This window comes from Hoplias malabaricus, chromosome 3 (assembly GCF_029633855.1).
Source record: "Hoplias malabaricus isolate fHopMal1 chromosome 3, fHopMal1.hap1, whole genome shotgun sequence".
NCBI lineage: Eukaryota > Metazoa > Chordata > Actinopteri > Characiformes > Erythrinidae > Hoplias > Hoplias malabaricus.
In genome coordinates, this window is record NC_089802.1 from 80145969 (window position 1) to 80173300 (window position 27332).

General features: G+C 44.0%; 3 protein-coding genes across 5 annotated transcripts in view; all 3 read right to left on the reverse strand.

Moving 5' to 3' along the window:
* Positions 1-398: 398 nt before the first annotated feature.
* On the reverse strand, positions 399-10085 carry gga3a (golgi associated, gamma adaptin ear containing, ARF binding protein 3a). Its single transcript, XM_066665920.1, has 17 exons — positions 10013-10085; positions 8641-8725; positions 8199-8274; positions 8000-8098; positions 7801-7924; positions 7582-7685; positions 7261-7341; positions 7005-7142; positions 6832-6913; positions 6601-6711; positions 5800-6015; positions 5641-5723; positions 5400-5542; positions 4985-5172; positions 4683-4852; positions 3324-3434; positions 399-2559 (listed from the first exon to the last, which is right to left on the reverse strand). The coding sequence occupies exons 1-17, from the start codon at positions 10050-10052 to the stop codon at positions 2449-2451; spliced, it is 1962 nt and encodes a 653-aa protein (XP_066522017.1). The 5' UTR covers positions 10053-10085; the 3' UTR covers positions 399-2448.
* A 261-nt stretch (positions 10086-10346) lies between these two features.
* On the reverse strand, positions 10347-17646 carry mif4gda (MIF4G domain containing a). Of its 3 annotated transcripts, none has more exons than XM_066665922.1 (6): positions 17513-17646; positions 14098-14217; positions 13213-13322; positions 12574-12729; positions 12081-12173; positions 10347-11944 (listed from the first exon to the last, which is right to left on the reverse strand). In XM_066665922.1, exons 2-6 carry the CDS (start codon positions 14174-14176, stop codon positions 11717-11719), a joined length of 666 nt encoding a protein of 221 aa, XP_066522019.1. In that variant the 5' UTR covers positions 14177-14217; positions 17513-17646; the 3' UTR covers positions 10347-11716. The 3 variants fall into 3 exon arrangements, with proteins under 3 accessions (XP_066522019.1, XP_066522018.1, XP_066522020.1); XM_066665921.1 differs by lacking the exon at positions 17513-17646 and adding an exon at positions 14607-14687; XM_066665923.1 differs by lacking the exon at positions 17513-17646 and adding an exon at positions 14401-14542.
* Positions 17647-19414: 1768 nt separating this feature from the next.
* Positions 19415-27332, reverse strand: part of grb2a (growth factor receptor-bound protein 2a) — a 15934-nt gene continuing 8016 nt past the window's right edge. Inside the window, exons 3-6 of the mRNA XM_066665924.1 lie at positions 21882-21979; positions 21362-21484; positions 20656-20824; positions 19415-19609 (exon numbers count right to left, since the gene is read on the reverse strand). Of these exons, the coding sequence (XP_066522021.1) occupies positions 19424-19609; positions 20656-20824; positions 21362-21484; positions 21882-21979 (576 nt within the window). The 3' untranslated portion in view covers positions 19415-19423. The remainder of the gene's footprint in view (positions 19610-20655; positions 20825-21361; positions 21485-21881; positions 21980-27332) is intronic.

Genomic DNA, 27332 nt, shown 5'->3' on the forward strand with positions numbered 1-27332 from the left:
AATAAAATAAAATAAAATAAAACAAAATTAAATTAAATTAAAATAAAATAAAACAAAATAAAATTAAATCAAAATAAAATAAAATAAAACAAAATTAAATTAAAATAAAACAAAACTAAATTAAATGAAATTAAAATAAATCTAAATAAAATTAAATTAAATTAAAATAAAATAAAACAAATTAAAATAAAATATTTTACAGTGCTAAAAATAGATAAAAAATAAATAAACTATTTTACCGAAGCAAATACAAAAAAAAAAAAATCAATTGATTAAATTATTTGTACTGTGGTAAATAAAAATGTCAAACATTAAAAACTATGTACTGTGCTCATTGAAAAGCAAAATAACAAAGTAATTATAAATAAATAAATTATAAATAAACATTGATGTTGAAAATTATTTTTAAAAAGTAAAAGAAAAACCACACGATACAAAATTTTTTTTAATATGTAACTTTAGAAACTAACAGATTTATTTAAATGTAACTATTACTTAAATGTGCAGGAGATTATAACTAACCCACATTTGACAAATTAATATTCATGTTCATATTCATCTACGTCACTGGGCCAGAGATGATCAAAGTTCTGAATTTTACTGCACAGATACACACTCAAAATATTAATATTCAAAAGGGCTTTTAGTTTTCTTCTTAAACCCTCCATTTACAGCATTAGGTGCATATCATCACTTTGATTAAAAACAATTGCTCTAAAATCTTAAACATCAGTAAATCACAGAAAAGTCTGAGGAGAGTGAAGTCACCCCACGAACCGCTGCCAAGACCCAAGGTCAGAATAAATTTTCAATAAAAACTCTCTCTCACACACATTAATAAATTATATTAATACTTTAAACCGTCACCAGACGCGGAGGGAGGCGTTACTCTGGTAAAATACCAGCTGCACCAGAAGTGTAAAGTTAATGTAACGTGTAACGTCCATCTCCTTGAGTCCAAACCTATGGAAGAAACATGGAAGAGTCCAGAGTCTTTACAGGATCTAATACCTCTGCTCCAGTGACATAAAATAAGCACGTCAGTGGATGTCAGAGGCTGAATTTGTGAAAAATACATGTGAAAGTGCTCAGGAAATATATATCCATCAGTATATTACTGAAGTACATTTACAGGAGCAGATGGAGCTAGTCCCCCCCACACACCCCTCCAATTACACCCAAACATCCAGGAGCTGCAGGAAGACGAACCGCAGTAAAACACACTTCATCATCAATAAATACCTCTGATAAATCCCAACAAACACGTCCATAAACATCCCAAATAAATACAGAAAAACACAACGCCACGAAGGATTTACACCATACTCCTTCAAATAAAAAACAGGTGTTAATTAAAAAACACGACTCAAAACAATTCTGTAATAAATATTAAAGTTAAACTCCATCCAGAAGCTTTTCTCACTCCGACTCAAGGCAGCGGTTTCTTCTCACAATTTCAGTGACATGTTTACGTCATAGTTTCAGTAGTTTCCTCCTCAGAAGGACATCAGGAGTTTACAGGTGAACACCAAGAGCAAGGAAAGGGTTTTCCACCTATTTTTAACATTTTTCTGTTTAAATCAATGTCTAAGATTTAGATAAAATCACATTTAATACACAAACTACGTTCTGGGGAAAAAGGTGAATTTCCCGCTTTTTTTTGCTTTTCCAAAAGTTGTCTGATGTAGATCCTGTTTCTGAACCAGAATAAATCCCCAAAAACATCCAAAAATCGCAGGTTTTCAGTATTTTGTAACATTTAAAAGATAACACCCAGGGTTTAATGTGTTCGTTGCTCAGGAAATGAACACTGTTTCCTCTGTGGGGAGCGACACCGTTTAAAAACTAGTTAAAGGAATAACTCAGCTGTTTGAACCTGATCTATATCTGCTCCATCTGCAGTCAGTTTTCACAGAGGAGCCCAGAACTCCTGGCGTAAACATGTACACAAACTATAAAAAACAACGCCCTGCCCCCTAGTGTTCACTAGTGTGTGTGAATGTGTGTTTCACTGCAGGGACTGGGTTAAATGCAGAAACCAGATTCCTCTGTGTGCAGCACCGTGGTCAATAAAGTGACTCTGATGGTAATTCTAATTCTAAAAGTTATAATTAACAAGGTCAGCTCTGGAGCAGCTGCACATGAGTCCCATGCCCAATGCTGAATCCACCAGAGGGGTCTGAAGCTCCACACATCACATGCTATGGCCAGTCACTTGGTGTAATCTGTGTAGAAAAGCACGTAGTAAAAGTGGACGGTGTGGAGCAGAGAGGGGGATGGAGATGGAGCTCCGTCCACTAAGTACGGGTTTATTTATTCTAAAGGAACTGAGGCTGTTACTGTGGTAACTGAACGTACGGCACAGATGTAGCAGATAGAGATGAAGTAAACAAAGCTGGAGTGTCCCTTTAAAGAGAGTTAAGTTCTATCCTGGGTTTCAGGAGAAAGTTAAAACCTGCCCCATCTCTCCACCGGAGGAAACTGGTCCACTTCACCCGTCTCCGAGCGCTGCTGACCTCCAAGATCAAACGTCAGCTTGTACTTCAGTCGAACAGCCTCCTGAAACATCAGACGTATAAAACAGTGTGTGTTACAGGTTTCTGCACAGTGTCTGCTACTAAACTGCACACAGCTCGATTCCAACTCTGATATACAATGTGTTTATGATGATTCTACTGCAGATAAACGCTCATCAAAACTGACATCTGTTAAAGCAGGAAACTCACAAGTTCTCGACTCGTCTTTTACACGGTGTGAAAATGTAACGATGAACAGAGTCAAAAAGAGCTGTTAATGTGAGTTTTTGTTTCAGTGATGAATTAAAAAATGGAAGCTGGAGACAGTAACTGATTTTCACATTTCTGTGTAATAGTGAAATAGTCTTTAAATCCCGATAAATCGATAAATCAGGCTCTCTGATCATAAACAGAATAAACATGTGATCTGTGGTGAACACACGGCTGTAAACAACCCCCCCTCAGTTCAGAGGCGTAGTGAGCTGGCTGCACAGGAACGGCAGAAAACAAGAGACTCCTCCAGCTGTAGCCCGGCAGTGCACACGTCATGTGTTTTGGGGAGTGGTTCGGAAACTGGAATTAAACAGGGGCTGGGATTTTCTTTCGTTTCCAAATACGAGCTTAAACCTGCCACTTTCTACAAAACGACACGCTGCAGATTCAAAACGTTTGTGCCTCTCCTGTTAAGTTACTGTTTCTTTTGGAAACTTTTTTCACACTCTGAAATGTGTTCAAATTTCATGAAAGGAACATTAACTGAATGGTTCTTTATCCTTCACTGAATGTGTTCCTGGGAGGTGTGTTTACCTTCTGTGGATTGGCGAGCAGCATGATCTGTGTGATGGCACTCGGAGGGAGGACTGGGTTAAAAGGAGACAGCTCCGTCCCCGAAGGAGGCTGCAGCTTCACTCTCATAGACTACAGAATAAACACACACACACACACACACACACACACACACAGAGGGAAAACCAGCACTGTTAATTACCTACGATGAGATATTCAGTAACTACTATGAATTATTCAGTATTCACCATAAATTACTCAGTAGCTACTACAACTAACTAGGTCTCTACTATCAGTTATTCAGTACCAGCTATTAATTATTCAGTATCTGTTATTAATTATTCAGTATCTGTTATTAATTATTCAGTGCTTACTCAGAGATATTGAGTATCTGTTTTTAATGATTCAGTATCTGCTCTGAATGTGTGTAAGGTCCTGAAGTTATAAGAGAAAGCTGCTGAAGTAGGGACCCGTATATAACTTCATTTCCATAATAAAAGTCATTGATCACATGTAAATCAGTGGTTCTCAAACTGTGGCACGTGAAGCGCAAGATGACCTCGAGAAATAAAAAAAATCTTTTTAATTAAGGAATTAATTAATAACTGAAAAAAGTTTTTCAAAAATGTTCTTGAGTAAAATATATAATGTTTCAGGGTTAAAAAACACGGCAGGGGCTACACATTCACCGTAGTTCAGTGGTAAGGGGAGGTGCTGAGGGACGGCAGGGCTGGTGTTCACCTGCGGTGACAGAGTGATGGAACACGACCCACAGTTTTTTGTGAAATCCGGGTAGAGCCCAGTTTCAGCTCTTTACTGAACGTAACCAAAGGCTACAGACAGATGGAGCTGTTTGGACTTTATTACAAAAAGAGCAAAGTGGAAATGAGAAAAACAGCTGAGACCAATACTACGGCGTCCAGACGACAAACTCGACAGGAAAAAGAGAGTGAACTTGAAGAAAACCAACATGGCCGCTCCTCACATCATTAACTGATTACCGCGCTTCCTTGACCTCCTGATACAAGCGCAGAGAGCCGCTACGACCTACTCCAGGCACCTCGCCACTTTCACTTATTAATTTGGTATTAATCTGCTATTAATTTGACCTCTTCTCCATTTTATTTCTTTCAAAACGTTTTAAACCTTTTACCAAAACTCTATTATCTCTATATTGTTTGTAATTAGAATCATTTTGTTTAAAGAACACAGATTTCAAATAAAAAAGCAACAAAAACGTGTGACAATTAAAGATTTGCCCTCTGCCCCTGACCTGCCCCTGACCTGTGTCTGTGATGGTGGTATTTGGAGGTTCTGCTTTGAGAATGAGGTGGTAGTTAAAGTCTGAGATACGTGTTCTTCACCAGTTGGTGCCGTTACCTTGGGCACCGCCGCCTGCAGGCTGAGGTTCTTCACGTGTAAAGGCGCGGTGTTGAGGATCGACACCACCACCACCAGGACGTCCGGGCGTCCCGGAGGACAATCAGACGCAAAGTGCAGCAGGACACACACCCCGTCTTTATCATACGCCGTCACAGGGCTCTCTTTACCTGAGGGAAAACAAGGCATTACACCTTTGGTCCTGGTACTGATTCTTTTCTCCTGACACTGCTCTGGAGGTGATACAATGGACAGTGTAGAAACAAGCTGATCTCTACTCATACGTTAAAAACCAGACTCACTGGGTCTGACTGAGTCCAGGGAAATGAAGACGTTGGCGAGCGAGGGATCAGACTGTGGAGCTGCTGTAGTTTTCTGTTCACTGAGTAATGGTGGAGAGAGGGAACGAAGCAGGGGGCTGTCAGGAAGGAGAACCGAGCTTTCAGGTTTAATAGAGGACGGTACTCCATGGGGTAAGAGAGGGGAGTCACTGCAAATGAACAACAAACACAATAAACACACAATAAAACACACAGAAGTTCATTACATATCAGCAGTCGTCCCTGAATAAAGTAGTTTATGCTCCACAGAGCGGGTCACCCACGCAGGAGGGGGGGGTTTGTCACACATCTCAGACACTAGGTGTCACTGTAACGTGAAGAAGAATCTCTGGAGAAAATGCTAATAGAGTCATACCTTTATAAACCCTCTACTAACCTTTCAGCTTTCCCCAGGTCCAGCAAAGTGAGGTCCTGTAGTGAGACGGACACCGACTCGGCTGGAAAACCAGAACCCGAACCAGACTGGAGCAGATCTAACGGAGGGGAACTGACCAGAAGGTCCAGCACCGGATGAGGAGCCTGAGGAAACAGGTAAATAATCATTTGTTCACGTTTAGAGCTTAAAGTAAGTCCCCGTGTCCTAAAACACAGCTGCGAGTGTTGTTTCCGACACACACCTGTAAAGACGTCCACTGGCTGTTCAGCTCTTCGTCGTTCAGGTTTGTGGGAGGGTTTGTGGATGTGACTCCTTCACCGAGACCTGCGGAGAGCTCAGAGTTAATACTCTCTCAGGCACCACTTCAGTCAGGTATCGTTCTGCACCCCCCCTCCATTACCTAGAGGAATGAGCTCCTCGTCCAGGAGAGACAGGCTGGTGACCGGACGCTGAGGACTGTCCCTCGGGGCGCTCCGAGAGCCTGACTGGACGGTGGAGGTGTGTGAGAGCATGAAGAGGTCGGCTGGGATGGACGGAGGGATTTGAGCAGGAGGTGAAGGAGTGTCCAAATCAGCAAGATCTATCAGAATCTCAGAGGAGCTTCCATTATTGTTACCTACACAAAAACAGGTGTAAGGAGTGTTTATGTAAGGAGTGCTCTGGAGTCGGAGCCATTTTTAATCAAGATACACTTCATTACTGTCCTTTAATGTCCTTTATACACGAATAATAATGTAATTACACCCCTTTTAAGGAGCACTGTAGCGTTTTTACTTTAAAATAACAGCTTTAAAGTCACTGTGATGCTTCAATGAGCTGTAACAGGGAGAACAGAGCATCTGTCACTGCTACCCAGGGCTCAGCACTGCAGAAACTGCACTATGTAACTTTTGGAGGCGGTTAGGAAACCTCCAGCCTCTCCACTGATATCAGTACAGTGCTGTAAAAGTGACCTACACCAGAGGGAGCTACAGGTTTAGGAGCTAATCTTTCCTTTAAACTACAATAAAAAAACAAATCAGACAAACGGCCTCTCTGCCCTCTCTGATGTGACAGACCTGGGCAGTCCTCCAGTGCAGTGGTGGGGGGTTTAAGTGACGCTCAGGCGCCAGAATGTGTTTCATTTAAAGCCTAAAAACTGGGCATTTCCTGCCCAGGATTTCCTCCACATCCAGACACAAGAAAAGCAGAAGAGTTTTACCGTCCGACGCTGTAGACCCTGGGGTGTCTGCGCTGATGGACTGTCCTTCCACCACACTCTTATAGGAGTTAATAACACGGGAGAGGTCATCACTCGCCTGCAGGATTTGTCCTGGGAGACAGAGGGAGCCGTCAGTCGACAGAGGGAGTGTGTTCCCACTCAGTGCTAAAATGTTAGCGTTTCTAATAAAGAGGCTACTGTGTGAATGTAATAAATTCTGTAAATTTCTACCTAAGCTGCCATCGTCATCCTCGGTCTCCGTGGCCAGTCTGAACACCGCCGTCCTCAGCTTATCACAGTCGTCATGGAGATCCTAAAAAAGACGTAAATATCATTCAGTCTCACAGCATCAGTGACTAATAACATCAGCTTTATGTTTAATTCACTGCCACTGTGCCACGTGCCTTCAGCAGCTCTCGATCCGCCGGCGTGGCCTGGTCTTTGTTAAAGTGCCTCAGCATTTCCGTGAGTAGTTTGACGCTGTTGTTCACCTCCAGTAAAGTGCTGCTGAGCTGAGCTTCTTTCTGAGCCCTGGCTTCATCCTGAAACAACACACACTCAGCTGCGGTTTGTAGAAAGTTACTGTGTTCCGACCTTTATTTTAGCGTATCACTGCAATCTGCTCGGACACAACCGTTACTCTGTGAGTTATAGAGCTACCTCTTTCACCATGGTCTTAATGAGGCGGTTGGCCTCCTGCAGATCCTCTGGCTTTTTGCTCTTCAGCAGTTCTCCAAGACGCTGCACACACAGGGGAAACAGGTCTGAGAGCAGTCTCAGGGAATCTATCACGACTAGATTCGACTGTCTCCTTTTACCATCTCCATACGGTTAATGTCTTCATGTTTAACCCGTTTTTAGACTAAATTTAAGCCCCTCATTAATCACCTCCTGTCCCTCGTTAGCTGTTAGCCGTTAGCTGAACTCCCTCGTCACACTACGCCCCTACAGTTAATGCTTTAAAGAAAAGCCTGTTCTTACTTTACTCTTCTCCTGGTTTTCGAAGATGGGATTGTGAGGCCGGTCCGGAGGCGCAGGGATTAACGTTTTATCCGCGGACACTGCCGGATCCGTCGTCACGATCCCTGGTGGAGAATTACGGCTTTAAAACTTAACACAACTCATGGATTTTAACAAACTGTTTTAGTATTAAACGTTAAATACTTAAGTGGAGAGTCGCACTCGTTACTGAGGAAATACCTTGCCTCTTTAGCATCTGATAAGCCTCTGAGATCTTTGCTTCGTCCGGAAGAGCCACCGACCAACTGTACAGCATCTCTACCACTTTAGTCTTCACCTTCTCAGACACTCTGTCTCCTAAATACTGTGGGAAACACAGGCACGGTGAGAGAGCTGCATCAGCACAGAGGACACACAGCCGAGGAGGGTTCAGACGCACCTTCGGTGAAACCACTTTAATCAATTCATTCAAAAAGCGAAATTTCCCAACTTCATTATGAAACCTCCTCCCGCAGTTCTTCATGGAGGCCTCCAGGACCTGCGGCATCACGACAGACAGCACACACTCAATCACACTTTACACCTGTAACAGCCACTTTACAGTAGAATGATTGTAAACATCTACAGCTGTAACTCACCGTCAGCGCTTGTAAAGCCTCCCATTCTTGTGGCGACTGGATTTTATGAGCTAGTAATCGGACTGATATCTGTGGACTGAAAGAAAAGAAGAAGGGTTGGACTCAGCTTTGGAGACGCTTTTAACTGACGTCATTTTTCTGTGCAGTTTTTGTTTCTTTGATGATTCCAACAACGTGGCACCTTTCAAAAGCAAACATCTCTTACTTCTACTGAACCATAGAGACACAGCCCTGTACTTCATTCATTTGAAATAAAGCATGAGCGTGTGATAAAGTATATTTCTAACCATTACAGCTGTTCGTATTCTCTGTTAGTATTTAGTCGAGTTTTAAACGGTGCGACACACAGCTGAGACCTGTACCTCAGGAGAAAGTTAATATCCTGTCTGTTCAGTGTAAATAATCAACCACTGAAAGGCTCTCACACACACTTCGTTCTTACCCTTCAAGCTCCTTATTGATTTGATCACAGAATCCAATAATAAATTCCCAGTCTTCCTGTCTGTTGGAGGGGTTGGTGGCTTTGTCTGCTCAGGAAACAAAAGAAATACATCATCACTGATAAAATACCGCATGCATCTGTTACTGGTTTCACAGAAAAGGGTGATGATGTTCTAATGGTGTCATTATTATCAGTGCTCAGTGTAAAAAGCCCATTCAAAAAAATGAAGAATGTGAGTTAAAAAGTGAACTGGGTGATATTCGTTTAATTCTAATCGACATTAAATCTGAATAAAGTGGTTATACGCGTACTGTATTAGAGACAGCATCCGCAGGGGTGTTCTGTGCCAGAGAAAAACTGCTCTGAGAACTGCTCTGAGAACTGTGCTGGTGCTGGGTGCCAGAGGTTGTTTGACTAAGTGTTTTTGTAATAGTTTTTCAGGATTTGGGAGATAAACCTCTGAAGGCTGTGAAGGTGAACTACTACAACACTGACAGACAGCCACTGTGTGCACCTCTAAACTCATCTGAATCACAGACATTATCTGAAGCAGCTTTAGAAACAAAACTGCTCTGATATCAAACCTACGTTGGTGAAGGTGGGAGAAAACAGAAATGAAGTAAAATGAAAAATATCAATAAGTTGCTGCACACAACAATTCAAGCACAAAGTTGTTTGAGATTTTTGGTTGAAATAGTCTTTAAACACTTGACTGAGGAATGTGTGAGTAATGTTATTTAAATTTGAGAAATTAAAGCAAAGGGGCGTAGTGTCATCCCCCTGAAGCTTTTAAACTGATTATAAACTTATAATAACTACATTGTTAACAGTTAATAAAGATGTTTAACTGTTAAATGCCTCATAATAAATATGTTATTCGTTAAAAAGTATAATGTAAAACTCAAAACAGGATGAAATCACAATCACTTTTTCCAACTTCACACAGAAACTTTCCGTTCCACCTTAACACTGTAAGGAACTTGTGCAGCATTTAAGGTGGAACGGAAAACTCGGGCATGAAGCGAGTGAAAAAGAAGCTAAATCTGCTCCAGTAACAAATAAATACGCGCTGTAAAGGTTTAATACAGAATCTAGAAAGCTCCAGAAATTTCGTACTGACAAAAAAATGAAGTTAACGCCGCGTAGGGCCTTAAATGTCTTATTAGAAACGTAAAGAATGTCGTTTGTATTAGATTTCAAGATACAACAACGCAGTAAACAATCATTTACGACGTCAAAAATAGCATTTAATACAAAACAGAAAAGCAGCGCGGTAAAATGTCCCGACTATGGGCCCAGAATATTCTTTAAAATGTGTAAAAACACCGGAAAAACTGAAAGGAAACACTGCTAATTTGCTAAAGTTACCCACTTAGCCACGACTCTAATGTCTCTCCTTCTGGGTCCGCCATGTTCCGCTCACTTCAGAAACCAAAACACCACCAAAATACACACTTTACTCTCCACAAACAGCACACCCCTGTGGAAAATAAGATTTATTTACTGCCTGTTTAAATAACTCGTCTTTATTAAGACATTTAACGGTTTTTCATTTTCAACATAAACTCAAAAACAACTGAGAAGCATTGGATTTTCTGTGAAATCTAAAAACGTTTGAACAAAAATAAATCAGAATTTACATTATTGTAAACAGAATTCAAAGAACGGGACAGTATTGTTTTATATAAAAAAAAGCACTGTACAAAAACATAGTAATAAAACTGGCTGCAATTCTGTAAAATTGTCAAAAACAGAATGTAAGAAAAAGCAGGGAACATAGTGCAGTTTCTTCACTCATTAACTAAAGTGTGGCCAATTTAAATGACTGTAAACAACAACAAACAACAAATCTTGTTAAAAACGACACACTCAGGTTATGAATAAGACATATTTACGCTTTATTTAAAGAATACAAATCTTTATTTTGAAGATTGTAAAGACAATGCAGTAAAAGATATTTTTCACTCAAATTTCAGTCAAAACATCCACAGAAAATTCACGTAAGTTTAGCATTTCCCATGAATATAAAAGTATGATCAAATGGTATAAAATTCACATTATAAACCATCCAGTAAAGAACCCAATAAACAAACAAAGATACGGCGTAAGAAAAGCACCCTTTCAAAAACGGATCTATAGTAATACTCTGTAATATCCCTATTGCTGCAGTTCTTAAAGATACACAACAGAAAAATAAAGTAAAAAACAGAACGTAACAAAAATCTTCATCTCAAGGAAATAATGTGCCATTTGTGCACTACTTTCCTTAGATTATGACCACAATTCAATGATCTGTGTGCAGTTTACAGTGCTGTTATAAACGTATAAAACACTGGCGTAGTGTCTTGTAGTAAACTACAGTGATTGTCTGAATTTACAGTAGTATTCTGTAGAAAAGTGTGTAGTATCATTATAGCTCTTTTCATAAGGGTAACCGCTCTTCAGTCCAGTATCAAATATATCTCGTGCTTCATTTGGCTCATAATCTCTCAGCACCTGTGGCTGTTTTCACTGTGTCTTACACAAGAAACCTGAACTGAGACGATGAAACAAAACCTGTCAGTCATTCTTTAAACAGCACATCAAACACACATCGTCATATCCCTAAGATTAGACAGCAGTGGTCAAATGACATGAGTGTGTCGATATTCTAACTGAAGATAAGTGAAAACATCTTCCACACACACACACACACACACACACACAAATACAAAATTTTGTATTTATCCTCAGTATCTGCATTTCAGCTTCTTTACGCAAAAACACAAAACGTTGCATAAGAAATGTCTTAATTTCTGTCAGAATCCTTAGAAAAATCAACATAACATTATTTTACATAAAAAGGTAACTCCTTGAACTCTTGTTTCCACAGAAAAATGTTCATTTAGAAAAATCAACAAAACCTGTCATTTGACCAGGAAATGGCGCACAGCTGTGAGCTCAAGGCTTTAACGCCCATATTAAGGCAACCGCCTCAACCGCCCTGAACCTGGGACTCTCCTCCAAACTCTTCCTACCAGCCGCAGAACCGCTGGCAGTGCTCTGAAGTGGGTTTAAAGCCTGGTCCGGGGGCCCGTCACTCCACCACTTCGCTGTAGTAGTATCTATGGGCCGCGGGGCTGAGGGTCCAGCCACTGGCCCTGAACTCCAGAACCTCCAGCAGCAGGAGGCGGGTCATGGAGCTCAAACTGTCCTGCAACAGAAACCCATCTCTCAGCAGGAAAAACAGCTGGTCCATCCTCTGGATGTTCTGTTTCTCCAGCTGTTCTCCCACACGGTGCAGCTGCAGAGCCAGGCAGTCGACCTGAAACACACACACACACACACAAGAACTTTGGACTATGGGGTGATTGACCTGCAGGTTTCTGTAGCTGACTAATCCCCTCAGTAGTGTGCGTGAGTCAGGATGTAGTACATGAGGCAGGTTAAGAGTAACTCACCTCCTCCTCGTTCATCAGAGCGTCCGGCTGAGCCAAACGGAACAAGCAGTCGTACACCGGGTCCACCAGAGCAGCCATAGGGGCGTTGTTCACCTGGATACAAACCACACAGTCAGTTACCTACTAATGTTTACTCACTTTCGCAGAAGGCCTGGGAGAACTGTCTGCAGCCTGGGCGTTCACTCCGGTCGTCCCCCGTGCTCACAGTTCATTTAATCCACTGCAGCATCACGTCCAGAAAACGAAGCCCTGCTTTCAAAGGAGCTGCTGTTTCATGTTTTAAATCAGCTGTTGGCCACAACCCCACCGTAGTTTTCACTCTTACAGCTTTCTCTACCTTGTCTGTAAACAGAGCTCTTCCTAACCCCCATTTACACCGTCAGAGTCCATAAAGAATCGACCCATTCAAAAGAATAGCAGCTAGGGTGAGGGTTAACACGCTATAATCCAGAGTCAGTGTGAGACTGGGTATGGTCCATGAGTGCACACTTACCTTCAGGTAGTCAAATATGTTGCAGATGAAGCAGACAACACACACCCACTCCTGCACGGAGCGCGCTCTCGTCTCTTCTCTCGCCGTGAACTCTTTCTGGAGCCGAGTCAGAAGATTTCTCCGAAATACGCTCGAGTTTCCGTGCTTAGCCTCTGTCTACGATACAAAGATAAAAAAACACAATTAAAACGCTGACTATTTTAAGCTGGTGATTAGGTTTTAGGACAAAATATGTTTTTAAAGATTTAAATAAAGTGGATGTGGATGTGACACAAATACAGACACTTTTTTTACAATCCACAAACACCCAGCAACTGGGGGATGGACGTGTGCACTTCTGGGGCAAGTCTCCAGCACGGGAGAAAGAGGAGGAATGCTTCAGGAAGGGCATCTAGCATAAAAACATGACAGGAGTGTGTGTAGATCATCAGCCGGGTTCATGAGGGGGTGATTTAACCCCTCACAGGAGCAGCCGAGAGGACCAACAACACAAGGACAGGGAGTTTATAACTGGTCTCATAAACCTATTCATCCCTGAGTACTCCTCCACACTGAAGGGTTTTTAAACCAGACGTGACTCCAGTCTTTGTTTCATCTGTAGATTCCCCTTCAAACTGCAGTCCACAGGTGAGTCTTTACCTGGACCAAAGCGTAACAGATGTGTCCGGCGTCTCGACACAAGGACCTGTCCTTCAGAGACTGATCCACGATGTCTTCGGACAGCTTCCCCAAGTCCACCGCAGACGGATCTGGACGAAGACAGTGATGAACACTTTATATCAGATCGGCTGTTCGTGTTTATGGAAGGGTGTGTGCGCCTCTAGCCAAGTTTGATTACGTGTTGATTGGTTTGAGCCTTAAAGGCAGGTCATATCTGTGTAACACCTGAGTAATTTAAACCTCCCTCTAATCATTTACATCGATGTGGGATTTTGGCTTTACGTTTCTAGACACTACACCAGCCGTTTAATATCAGAATTCCCCCAGTCCTTCCTGTTTTATTTCCTTTTTTAACTGGTAAAAATTAAACTGAATAATTAGAAACACAGTGTGTAACAATGGTGTCAGCACAAATGCAGTCTGTTCCTGGGAAAACCTTTGTCATTGTGTCTGTAGTCCGCCTCCTTGGCCACCAAAGGCAGCCTTAAATTCCCCTCAGTTTTGTTTGGGATTTGAGACCTCTGGTGGCTAGTTAGGTGAAGTACAACAACACAGAGAGGCACAGAAGAAACTGCCTACCGCACCTTTAACGGTGAATCAAACAGGACACAACTGACACACGGAACCAATCCTCACTTCTAATTTAAACCCTATGTTTAATAAGCTTTAAGACTTTTGTTAAAATAAACATAATGTAAATCTGCAGAACTGTTTGAACACAGCGCTACAGTGTGTTTAATTCTCTTAAATTCAAGGAAAAAACAAAATAACCGAATTAAGCTGGGAGTGCTGTGTAAACACTGAAATAAAACCATGTTTAAACCCAAGCTCAACGCTGTAAACACAACACAAGACTCGTTTTACCTTTCAGAGCTGCTTTGATTAAGCTTTGAGTTTCTGAGCTGAAGGTCTGGATTTTACACTCTTCCCAGTTGTGGTCCATTATTCAGAAGGTTCGAGAAGGCGGCAGGAACGGTCAGAGCTCTGAGGAGAATAAACACAGCTTACAGCAAGAAAAAATACACACAAACCCCAGAAACAAACGCAGAAACGGAGGTCGTGACAGGGCCATTAATAAATGTTCATATCTACATTAATATGTTGAAAAATAATTCATATAAAAGTAGCAAATGTAAAGTTGTCATATATTACAATTATCCTTTCCACCTTAAAAAATGTAGAATGTAGCGATAACTGCTGCAAAATTTAAGGCGGAACGGAGAATTCGAAAAAGAAACTGGTGGAACAAGAATGTTCGTTAAACCATTCACGCTGAAATGTGTCGAACGATAAATACACAATATATAATAATAATTCCGAATGTTAAAGTTATATATAAACTGTAAAATATTACGGAAAATGAAATGACTCACTCAAAACAGAAAAAAACGAGATACACAACGTTCACTGGCTCACTGCGCATGCGCTAGATGTAGTCAAATTGTGGATGCTCTCCAATAAGCGTGACAGGACACTTAACAGTGCGCACTACAGCCCTAGAATCCTTTAAAGTACGCACTTTAGTGTGACGGTTAACCTTCCGGGTGTCGGCAGCGCCAAAACACGAAGGAGAGGTTAAAAGCCCCCAGCACGGACCCGTGAGGCAGCGGATTAACGGCGCTGTGGAACAGTGTTCTCTGGAGGAATGGAGCTCCACACAACAGCTTTGGCATTAGTTGGAGTGGTGTTTGTGAAAATTCATCATCCAACATCAGCAACTCACTTCATGACGTTTATGTGAAGGCTGAATGCTCTCAGATCCTAAAACCACCAAAATACCGCAGTAAAAAGGGAACACACTCCTGATTGTTACAAACGCGGTACAGAAATATCGCCACTAGGGGGAGACAAATAACAACATATTCACACGAGCAGCAAGCGCTGGTTAGGACTGATTTTCTCCTGGTCATTTTCTCAGAGACTGTGTAATTAAAGGTATTAAATGGTTATGATGTGTGAGAAGGACCCTACTTTAAATGGTGAAAGGATTCCAAACAGTTCAGGAAGTGAGATCTTCTGGTGTAGAGTGGATCAGACACAGCAGTGCTGCTGGAGTTTTTAAACCCCTCAGTGTCTGGACCGAGAACAGTCCACCGACCAAAAACATCCAGCCGACAGCGTCCTGTGTCACTGATGAAGGACTAGAGGACGAGCGACACACACTGTGCAGCGACAGATGAGCTACTGTCTCTGACTCTACATCTACAAGGTGGACCAACGAGGGAGGAGTGTCTCACAGAGTGGACAGAGAGTGGACACAGGGTTTAAAAACTCCAGCAGCACTGCTGTGTCTGATCCACTCTACACCAGCACCACGTCAGTGTCACTGCAGCGCTGAGAATGATCCACCACCACATCACACCTGCTCTGTGGGGGTCCTGAGAAAACAACAAGGGTCAACAGGTACAGGACTAATCTGTAAATGTAGAGCTGAGATAGTGGACAGTGAGTGTAGGAACAAGGGTGTGATAGTAATGTTACGGCTGATCCATGTGTGTACATCGTAAACGAATCAAATTGTCACAAAGTCCATCAACAGGCCAACAGTCGGGTTTGTGTTTGACCAGGTGAACCAGTAAAGTGTGACAAAAACAACAGGCCGACACGAGCACGTCTCTCTTTTAAAGGACCTGTAACCTGCGGTCTTTTATTTCACCCCCGAACTGGGATTTTATGAAATAAGAGCATTCACAAACATCTACAGCTTTGATTTATCCCTCAGAAATAAACAGGATGTTCCTGTGGTTTTAAATCACTGATATAAAGAAATGTGATCTGTTCTGTTTGTTTTAGTGGCATTTACTTCAACTGCCTTTAAATGTCTTTAGGTATGAAATTGTCTTGATGTCGGGAAAATAAAAGTGTACAGCATGGTTTGGGTTCACAGTTGAGTCTCAGTATGAAGTGTGTAAACAGTTGAGTCTTCAAAGTCTTTTCCCACAACTGTGAGTTCCTGGATCACACAGAAAAACAGCTGAACCTCATAAACCTTATCATTTATGAGAGAAAAGCCACTGTGGACAGAGTTGTGACAAATAAACTCAGTTGTGTTTTGGTTCTGATGTCAACCAAGGCACTAAACAGCTATAGATTACACTCGTAATGGAGTATTTGGCCACAGCGAGAAGAAAACGTGTTCATGAGTGAAACTAAGACTCCAGAACCAGAAAACACAACGTGCGTGCGGAACAAAAACCTCAGAGTTACAGACGCGGCTGGTGCTGAGAGTGAGCCTTTATTCTGGCTGATTCTGCTCAACAGTTACATAACACAGCTTTATTCACTCAAGGACACTCTGAGAGAGAGGCTAAAGCATAACAAACCCTCAGACTGACCTCGGGTGACCTCTGGAGTCCCGCAGAGGCTGTACAGAGCACGTAATCACACAAGACTGGGCTGTGTGGTGTTTTATACGTGTTTAAACATTTTAAAAGTTGTACATTTTAAAAATGTAATTCTCAGTTCTGAGTGTTTTATGTGGTAGTACATTTATGATCATGTTGTTTTTCTGTGGTCAGATTAGAGAATGTTCCAGAGGGTGATGAGGAGATGGGGAAAGCTGTTTTAGAAATGACAGACATGCTCATCATCTTTATTCATGGTATAACAGAGAAAACCTGAAGATATAAAGGCTCAGTCACTGGCTGTGAAAATGAACAGAATACAAGACTCACCTTCTGCTGTTTATGGCAAAAAAGGATAAAAATTCATTGATAATTAATAAACAGATAAAATCAATATAGTCCTGATTCAACACACAGAACCTATATTCACAATAATGAAACAAAACGGGTGCTAATCTGCTAACAATGCTAAGTAGTTTACAGCTTAAATAAAAAAGCCCATAAACAAAATAGCCTCAAACGCAAATACCATTTTTAATACTAGTTTTACAGCTAAAGTACAAACCATACACACTCATCATTTAACAGTGTAATACGGTATTTTTTTAGTATGTATATTAATACAGAGAGGTGGAAAGGCACCAAGCTCATAATAGCAACACAATAATACCCGTTAGCAGGGAGCTAATGTGCTAGGTTGTTTAAAACCTGAATTACCAGCTTAAAACCCCAATTAGGATGATTTTAAGGGCTTCACATTGCACTTATCCCTTAAGAGTTAAAGAAATATTTTGCAAAAATACACCAAACTATTGATAAAACAAGTTATGATTGTTGGAAATTGTTTTAGCTGTTTGCTAATGTGCTTTAGAGAGAAGTATGTCATAGATTCAGAATCCACACAGTTAAGACTTTTTAACTGAAATATTTCATACCTCAATTATGTGATGATTTAGGTGTTCGGTTAGCACCTTGCTAATTATGCTAGGACAAGAAGTGTTTTGTTACCATTAGCTAGTTCCAAAAAGGCTAATTAAAACACCAAAATGATCTTGGCTGATGCTTTGGAAGAAGGGGGAAGTTCAAAATACTGATTAGCTATATACTTTTTTGCCTAAAGGAACAAACATGCTCTAAATCATCCCAACTGGGGCTTTAAAGGGAAATTCCAATGATTTCTCAGACTTCTGCAGAACTAACTGATTGAGATGTAAACATAGTCTTTGTGAGTGGGTTTGTTTAGAATCAGAATAGTTTACAGTGCTGGTGAATGGAACCAGACGTCCACCTACAAGAAGCTGATGACAGAGGCAGGTTTTCAAATTCTCTTTACATTTTTTACGTGTCAAATATATATTTAAAAAATTATTCCTGGTGGAGGAATAGGTGACGGGCGTTTTTTGTCTTTTGCTCAGATTTGCCAGTGTTTTTCCACAGGATTGTTTACATCTCAGCCACTGAACTATGAAGAAAACCTAAAAACGACGTGGAATTTCCCTTTAAAAAAGGCAAGTGGATATGTTGTATATTCTCACAGATATTACACTAGACCCACTCTGACGGAGCCGGTCGCCGTGTGGTCAGAAAGTCTCCTGCTGCAGACGTAATGTTAGTGATCTTTATAGCGATTGTTCTCACTGTCATTTTATTCGAAGTGTACAGCGCTCTCCAGAACCTCGAGCTTTTGTTTACCGCTGTGTCACAGTTTGCTTTATGAATCATAGCCAGAATTTTCAGCAAAAGCCTAATGACATCACTGGCCCCATGACATCACTGGTCTCATGACATCATTATGTATTTTGATAGGTTTAGGACATTAACACATGCCGAGCTGATGATTATCATTTAAAACCGGAGGTATCACTAACAATAGAGTACTGTAGGGATGCGCGGAAGTGGAAATCGATGTCAATATCCGATAATGTTCAGCCAAACCACCTCATCTCTGTGAACACAAGCTGCTTTTTACATTGCGTGAAAACGTCACAGTGAACAGACCAATAGAAATAACCCCAAACGCCTGTTAAACTGTTTTCATGAACCTCCTGACTGTTGTTATTTATCGCAGAGTAACGCAGTTCTATAATAAATATATAGTCTCACATCGCCGCTGTTTTTAACCCGTTACCTGCAGATACCAATAGAATTCCCGACATCAGAGCATCCCTAGAGTGCAGTAACATTATTATTATTATTATTATTATTATTATTAATAACCTTCAACTTTTCCAGAGTACAGTCACAAAAAAAAGTGAGAGAAGCATAAGAAAGAACATTAATAAACATCCACACACACGTAAAACAAGCTTTTAAAACATGATCCGTCAGGTGGAATCCTTCAGTACGATCCAGAGTCTCAGTGTGGGCTCCTTCTGCTCTGAACAGTCTCTTATTCTTCGTCGTTTATGAGTTATTATTATTATTTCTGGCATGATGATTTAGATTTGGGATCTTCTTCATGTTCTTAGTGCAGCTGATTGTGAAGAATGAGGGAAAGAAAGAAAGCAGCACAGTTTTCAGGGTTTTTTTTTCTCTTTTCTTCAGCCGTTCCACATTTCCACACAAAGAACCACCGGCTAATCTTCCAGCCAATCAGCTCCGCCGCTCAGTCACTCAGCCTCTCAGCTGACCAATAGGAAAGCTTGGTTCTGTCGCTCTCAGCCAATCTGAATTTGGGGCATCAGTCCAGAATCTTTCTCCCAGACTCCCCTCCACGGTCCCTGTTTCCATGGCAACTCCATCAGAACCCCCCCACCTCCACTCTCCCCTGTCACAGACTCAGTTTGTGTTTCTCTTTTGTGTCGTTGTAGTTTCGCTGGATCTTCGTAATCTCCTCGGCTCAGGGTTCACATGTTCTGAGTGACGGGAGTGACATAGTTGCGGGGGAACATTCCCGTCTGCCCGCGGCACGCTCCTTTCCACCAGTTCGGATCCGAGTTATCCAGAACCTGGACAAAGTCCCCGCGTCTGAAGCCCAGCTCGCCCTCCTCCTGCGGGTCGAAGTCAAAGAGAGCCTGCACGTACGTGGAATGCTGCGGAAACACACACACACACACACACCACATGTCAGAACAACGTTAATATTTTTGTAAATTCAAGGCTAAATGAAAAGGACTCAATGCTGATCTGTCTGAACTGATGACGGAGCTGTGTTCAGTCCCAAACAACAACAACACGCCGATACACCATGAGTAAACACCGCTTAACGTTACCACCGCCGTTGTTGTGGTTTCCAAAGACCACTGTTCCCCTTAGAGACGGGGTTAGAGACAACACTGATACATTTCAGGGGGGAGCTGTGGGAAACCAACCAGGGACCAATCAGAGAGTAGAGTCCAGTAGAGACCAGTAGAGTCCATTAGGGACCGGTAGAGTCCCGTAGAGACCAGTAAAGTCCAGTAGGGACCAATAGAGTCCAGTAGAGACCAGTAGAGTCCAGTAGAGTCCAGTAGGGACCATTAGAGTCCATTAGAGTCCAGTAGGGACCAGTAGGGACCATTAGATACCAGTAGAGTCCAGCAGAGTCCATTAGGGACCAGCAGAGTCCAGTAGGGACCAATAGAGTCCATTAGATACCAGTAGAGTCCAGTAGGGACCAGCAGAGTCCAGTAGGGACCAGCAGAGTCCAGTAGGGACCAGTAGAGTCCATTAGATACCAGTAGAGGCCAGTAGGGACCAGTAGAGTCCAGTAGGAACTAGTTAGGACCTGTAAGGACCAGCAGAGACCAGCAAAGAAGCCCAGACGTCTCTGTTGCCTGCAGCTTCCACTAGCTCCTACTGGGGGAGTCCCAGGCATCCCCAGACCTCCTTGTTCCTTGGTCTCCTCCCAGTGGGCTGTGCCAGGGAGAATGTGAACCTCTTAATCTGGCTCCTGTAGACGTTAATGAGCAGAGGCTCTACCCTAGGCTCCTCATCCAATCAGAGCGAGCACAGCCTCCCAAAAATCTCACCCACCACCTCTTTAGTTATTACCTGGGTCCCTGTCACACACGGTGCCCCCAGCACTGGGAAGACCCTCCCCCCCGAGACCCCGCCGCCCTGTGGTGTGACCTGCCGGAGTGGGTGGAGCCTGACTCACCTGAGGCACCTGTTCGATGTCTCGGAGGAAGATGGGCTGGTTCCTGGAGACGGATGTGGAGCGATGGTAATCCACCAGAGAGTTGAGGGAGTTAAACTTCACCACCCACAGGAAATACTTCCCAGCGCCGTCCCGCAGGACTTTAAAGTGCTGCACGTCATTCCCAAACCTGGAATCATTTAGTATTCACTCATCACCGTCATCCAGACGCATATTAGTTTATTATAAGAATAGATACAGAATATTACGTACAGTATTATCATTTATTTTTTATGTTGTAATATAGTCTCTGTGTAAACAGAATGTCTGTAAATTGACGTCTTGTAAAGGACATAGTTGTCACTGTTTTCTTAGAGATTTATTACAGTTCATCAGAATTAAATCATACTCAGTGTGATTCACTGCAGGATCCTCAGAGGACGGAGAGCTGACCTAGTTTCACTGCACCAAGCTACATTTACTGCAGTGTTTTACATTAATAATTTACTCTTATTACAGGACGTAAACATCCAGGTCCCCGTGCAGTGACCAGCAGCACAACGTTACAAACACAACCAAACAGAGAAGAGCAGAACACTCCGACAGAACACAGGCAGAGTACAGCGACGGTAACGTAACACGGCAGAAGAGTCCAGCTGTAGAAGGAAACAGATCAGAACTGAGAGAAGAACACTGTAGAATAAAATGGAAGATAGATGGTGCATACTTTACACTGAGAGAGAAATCTCCAGGTGCACTCTCGCTCTCTCTGATGAGAAAAGCCCCATCGTGCCTCTGTTTATTCAGCATCTCCTCCGCCTTCGCCCTCGGGATCTTTCCATAAAACCACCTGCAAGTGTGTGTGTGTGTGTGTGGGGGGGGGGGGGGGGGGGGGGGCGGGGGGGTGTAAACAGAAAGAGGTCATTATTAAAACATACAATAACTCCACACAATTTATTCATTGACTATTTCCTCTGTGGTTAAAGCTCTCGGACCCAGAGGGGCAAAGCTCTCGGACCCAGAGGGGCAAAGCTCTCGGACCCAGAGCGGTAAAGCCCTCGGACCCAGAGCGGTAAAGCCCTCGGACCCAGAGCGGTAAAGCCCTCGGACCCAGAGCGGTAAAGCCCTCGGACCCAGAGGGGCAAAGCTCTCGGACCCAGAGCGGTAAAGCCCTCGGACCCAGAGCGGTAAAGCCCTCGGACCCAGAGCGGTAAAGTGGCTGTGTACGTTGTGGTGAAACTACTCACGGGTGCGGCTTCATCTCGATGTAGTTCTTGGGAATAAAGCCTTCTTTTCCGTTCAGTTCGGCTTTGTACCAGTTCTGATCACATTCCTCATTTAAAACCTGTAAAAAAAAAAACAGAGCAGGAGTTCACTTCAATCACAACACAGTCTCAACACTTTCAGAGGAGAGCACTAACACAAGGCCACTCTCTAAACAATGTACAATAGGTTTATTTTAGGTACAGGATGCAGTCTGAGACACAACATCCACCCTCTCAAAACACTGCTGTAATGAGGAGGGGGTAAACACTCGTGCTTCTGAAAACATACCCTTCACTCCCTGAAGCCTAGCTGTTTTTGTGATGTCACAAATTTTATCACTCACTTTCATATTTCTCTGTATCATATCACTGTACAGCAGTTAGGCCCCGCCCATTCACCCTGAATATATAATCAGTGTTTAAGCATCGACTCTTTCTCTTTAATGAGGTGAAATACGGGGGATCCAATCAGAACAGAGCTCATTTACATATCACCAGCCTGTTACTGCGTCTGCTGCTCACAGTGACAGATGACGTAGTTAGACAGTGGACGCTGTAGAAATATTTCCTGACTATAATGGTACATACACTCACAAATGTCATAGGACGACCTCCGCTTTAGCCTCGCCCCCTTCCTCAGCCCCCTCCCCCTGCTTTAACCCCTCCCCCTGGGCGTACAGTGGGTTTTGAGCCTAAGTGCTGGAACTGAAGGATCTGTTCTATAAATAACACACAGGAAATATCCCTCATTTCAGCTTTACCCCACACAAACATCCTGTATACACACAGCCGCCCTTCTCTGAGACCAGAACCAGCCCGACACACGCTCCCAGAACCTAAACAACCGGTCCGTTTGGGCCCTCCTGCTCAAAGCACATGCTTTTTGTTTATTTTCTAAGTGAAAGTATGTGATCCGATGGCACTGCGCCCTCTCAGTGAGGCCAGGTGCTGGAGATGGTGATTAGTTCTGGATCTCACACACACACAGAGAGAGAGAGAGAGAGAGAGAGAGAGAGAGAGAGAGAGGGGGGCTCCACTTCTCCAGAGAACACAGTTCCACAGGCCAGGGCTGGAGGGGACTATCCCCTGAATGTCGGTGTCCACTGTATGTGCAGCTGAAAATAGACAAATTCATCAGGACGTGTGGCGTCCCACAGCGAGGGGGAAGGTTTGTTCTGGAACGTCCTCTCTGTTCTCCGGTTCCTCAGTGGAGAATCTAAACACACATTCATCAGCTCCCACCCGCCCCACACAGCCCGGCCGTACTGTAAACAAACGCAGACGGAGACAGAGCGGGGGGTGGAGACAGAGACATCTAGAGGTTAATCATCATCATCATCATCATCATCTGCACTGAACAATCACTGGATCTGGAACCCCTACTGTCCACTGTCTCAGCTCCACTGACCACAAAGTCCATCTGTGGCTCTGCATACTTTATTACCCCCCAGGACCCCCACAGAGCAGGTGTGATGTGGTGGTGGATCATTCTCAGCGCTGCAGTGACACTGACGGGGTGGTGGTGTGTTAGTGTGTGTTGTGCTGGTGTAGAGTGGATCAGACACAGCAGTGCTGCTGGAGTTTTTAAACCCTGTGTCCACTCTCTGTCCACTCTGTGAGACACTCCTCCCTCATTGGTCCACCTTGTAGATGTAGAGTCAGAGACAGTAGCTCATCTGTGGCTGCACAGTGTGTGTCGCCCGCCCTCTAGTCCTTCATCAGTGACACAGGACGCTGTCGGCTGGATGTTTTTGGTCGGTGGACTGTTCTCAGTCCAGACACTGAGGGGTTTAAAAACTCCAGCTGCACTGCTGTGTCTGATCCACTCTACACCAGCACAACACACACTAACACACCACCACCACGTCAGTGTCACTGCAGCACTGAGAATGATCCACCACCACATCACACCTGCTCTGTGGGGGTCCTGAGCGCTGAGGAACAGGGGGAGAGTGGGTGATGAAGTATGCAGAGCCACAGATGTGCTACAGTCTGTAAGTGTGGAAGTATAAAGTGCTCCTGAGTGGCGCTGGGAGCGTGGGCAGTGAGTGGGGAGTGAAGGTGATTGTGGGGTTATTGCAGTAATATTTCAGGAGGCGACCTGCAGCAGAAAATGGAAGAAATGAAATTCCGCTAAATAAACGGCTCCAGGTTCATGTGTGAGGTGTTTACTAACACAGCGTACGTCTGTAAATGATCCGTACGTCTGTGTGTGTTTCTCTGTGTCTGTCACAGTGAGTGCGTCTGTGTGGGAGGAGAGACATCTGTCCCAAATTCATCTGCTCCAGAAAAAAACATCTCTCTGTAGAAACAGCAGCAGAACTCACCCTCGCCTTCAACCAGCAGAGAGAGAGAGAGAGAGAGAGGGAAGAGAGAGAGGGCGGAGAGAGGGGGGGTTAGAGAGAGAGAGAGAGAGAGAGAGAGAGAGAGGTTTAGAGAGAGAGAGAGCGAGGTTTAGAGAGAGAGAGAGAGAGAGAGAGAGAGGTTTAGAGAGAGAGAGAGAGAGAGAGAGAGAGAGAGAAGAGAGAGGGGGGGTTAGAGAGAGAGAGAGAGAGAGAGAGAGAGGGAAGAGAGAGAGGGAGTGTGTGTGTGTGTGTGTGTGTGTGTGAGAGAGAGAGAGAGAGTGAGGGGGGGAAACTAGAGAGCCCCGGGGGAGAGAGATATGGGGTGACACTGAGAGAGAGAAAGAGATGCCAAAAAAGGGAAGACAGGTAAAGGAACAGAGGCAAAGAGAGTTAGAGAGAGAAAGAGAGAGAGGGAACCAAAGGTTGTAGAGAAAGAAGATAAAACAGGAAGATAATAAAAACGTTAAAAGAGTCACAGCATAGAAGTGAAATTGGACGCTCTGGAGCAGCTGCACATGAGCATAAGCTCACCCTGCTTAAAGTGTGTGTGTGTGTGTTTCTGACAGTGACACACACTGATTAACTCTGTTACAGAACAGAGGCGAGAAAAACAGTGATAGATGATGATCTCACAGCTCCACTAACTTCATAAGACACGCAGACTCTGTCACAACCTGCCCCCCCCCCTCCCACTCTTCAACCTGCCCAACTCACCCCTACGCCTTTAAGACTGAGATATCTAAGCAGATGATGATGATGATGTTCTCATGATCCCAAGGCGATGCAGGTCCAGCTCACACCCAAACAGACAAACCCAGAACCCTCTGTCCCCGTGTCCACTCCCAGTTTACCCCTGATCCACATGAACACAGACACATTATAAATAAACTCTACTGTTCAGAGCGTGTTCACAGTCAGTGTTCTGTGCGCTGCCTGAGTCAGAAACACAGGATAAAACGAGTCGTTCTGATTCTGCTCCGCTTCTGACGTCAAGTGCAGAGACTTTAGAATGGGCCCGCCCCCTCGTCTGAGTCTGTCCAATCACAGCGCTGGACCCGTGTTTATGTGAGAGCGCAAAGACGAGGTTAAACTCAGCAAAACAGACACAACGAGCGCGGAGAAATAAGAGCACTGAGTAAAAACGGAGAAGAAAGAGAACAGAGTGAAAACGGCTAAAAACCAGAGCTTCTGCTCCTCGCTCCTCACTGCTGTGCGCTCGGGGTCGGGGTGAACAGCGAGCGGCTCATTATCATTTAAAGGAACAGGTGCTGAAAGCGGGCGTTCTGAACAGGGGCTGGGAAGTCACTACTCGAGACCCCACACCAGTAAAGAGTCCTTGGGCAAGACTCCTAACCCCACACCAGTCTGCACATGGAACAAAGTGTCTGTGGAGAGGAGCTAAAGCTGCTACACTCTATAAATGAATGTAAATACATGAAGAGTGAGATGTGAGGTTCCTGTTGCTAAGCAACAGAGAGATGAATATTAGCAGAAACAGTGAAAATCAAATGGGAGCTGTTTTAAAGTGAGATTAAAGAACAGAAACACCCCGAACATAAAAGCAGCTGCGCTGTAGGCCACCGAGGCGGGAGCCTTTGAAGTAGGAAACTCCAATTCCCATAAGGCCTTGGGAAAGTGGGGCATGCAACAATTTAACAAACAAACCTCCACATTTTCCCATAATTCCCTCTGCTCCCTGGGGATAAAAACACAGTCTCGTAACGGAGCGATTCCCCGAGAGAAATGTTCAAAGCCGAACCTAAAGGAGGAGAATCCTCAGGAGCCCCCGAGGAGCCAGAGACACTCCGTCAGTAGAGTTTTATTGCACCAAGACTCTGAGGTGTGTGGAACAGTGGAACTGTGTTCTCTGGAGCGATGGGGTTCCTCTGGTGTGTGGAACAGTGGAACTGTGTTCTCTGGAGCGATGGGGTTCCTCTGGTGTGTGGAACAGTGGAACAGTGTTCTCTGGAGCGATGGGGTTCCTCTGGTGTGTGGAACAGTGGAACAGTGTTCTCTGGAGCGATGGGGTTCCTCTGGTGTGTGGAACAGTGGAACAGTGTTCTCTGGAGCGATGGGGTTCCTCTGGTGTGTGGAACAGTGGAACAGTGTTCTCTGGAGCGATGGGGTTCCTCTGGTGTGTGGAACAGTGGAACAGTGTTCTCTGGAGCGATGGGGTTCCTCTGGTGTGTGGAACAGTGGAACAGTGTTCTCTGGAGCGATGGGGTTCCTCTGGTGTGTGGAACAGTGGAACTGTGTTCTCTGGAGCGATGGGGTTCCTCTGGTGTGTGGAACAGTGGAACTGTGTTCTCTGGAGCGATGGGGTTCCTCTGGTGTGTGGAACAGTGGAACTGTGTTCTCTGGAGCGATGGGGTTCCTCTGGTGTGTGGAACAGTGGAACTGTGTTCTCTGGAGCGATGGGGTTCCTCTGGTGTGTGGAACAGTGGAACAGTGTTCTCTAGAGCGATGGGGTTCCTCTGGTGTGTGGAACAGTGGAACAGTGTTCTCTGGAGCGATGGGGTTCCTCTGGTGTGTGGAACACCTCTGGTGTGTGGAACAGTGGAACAGTGTTCTCTAGAGCGATGGGGTTCCTCTGGTGTGTGGAACAGTGGAACAGTGTTCTCTGGAGCGATGGGGTTCCTCTGGTGTGTGGAACAGTGGAACTGTGTTCTCTGGAGCGATGGGGTTCCTCTGGTGTGTGGAACAGTGGAACTGTGTTCTCTGGAGCGATGGGGTTCCTCTGGTGTGTGGAACAGTGGAACTGTGTTCTCTGGAGCGATGGGGTTCCTCTGGTGTGTGGAACAGTGGAACTGTGTTCTCTGGAGCGATGGGGTTCCTCTGGTGTGTGGAACAGTGGAACTGTGTTCTCTGGAGCGATGGGGTTCCTCTGGTGTGTGGAACAGTGGAACTGTGTTCTCTGGAGCGATGGGGTTCCTCTGGTGTGTGGAACAGTGGAACTGTGTTCTCTGGAGCGATGGGGTTCCTCTGGTGTGTGGAACAGTGGAACTGTGTTCTCTGGAGCGATGGGGTTCCTCTGGTGTGTGGAACAGTGGAACAGTGTTCTCTGGAGCGATGGGGTTCCTCTGGTGTG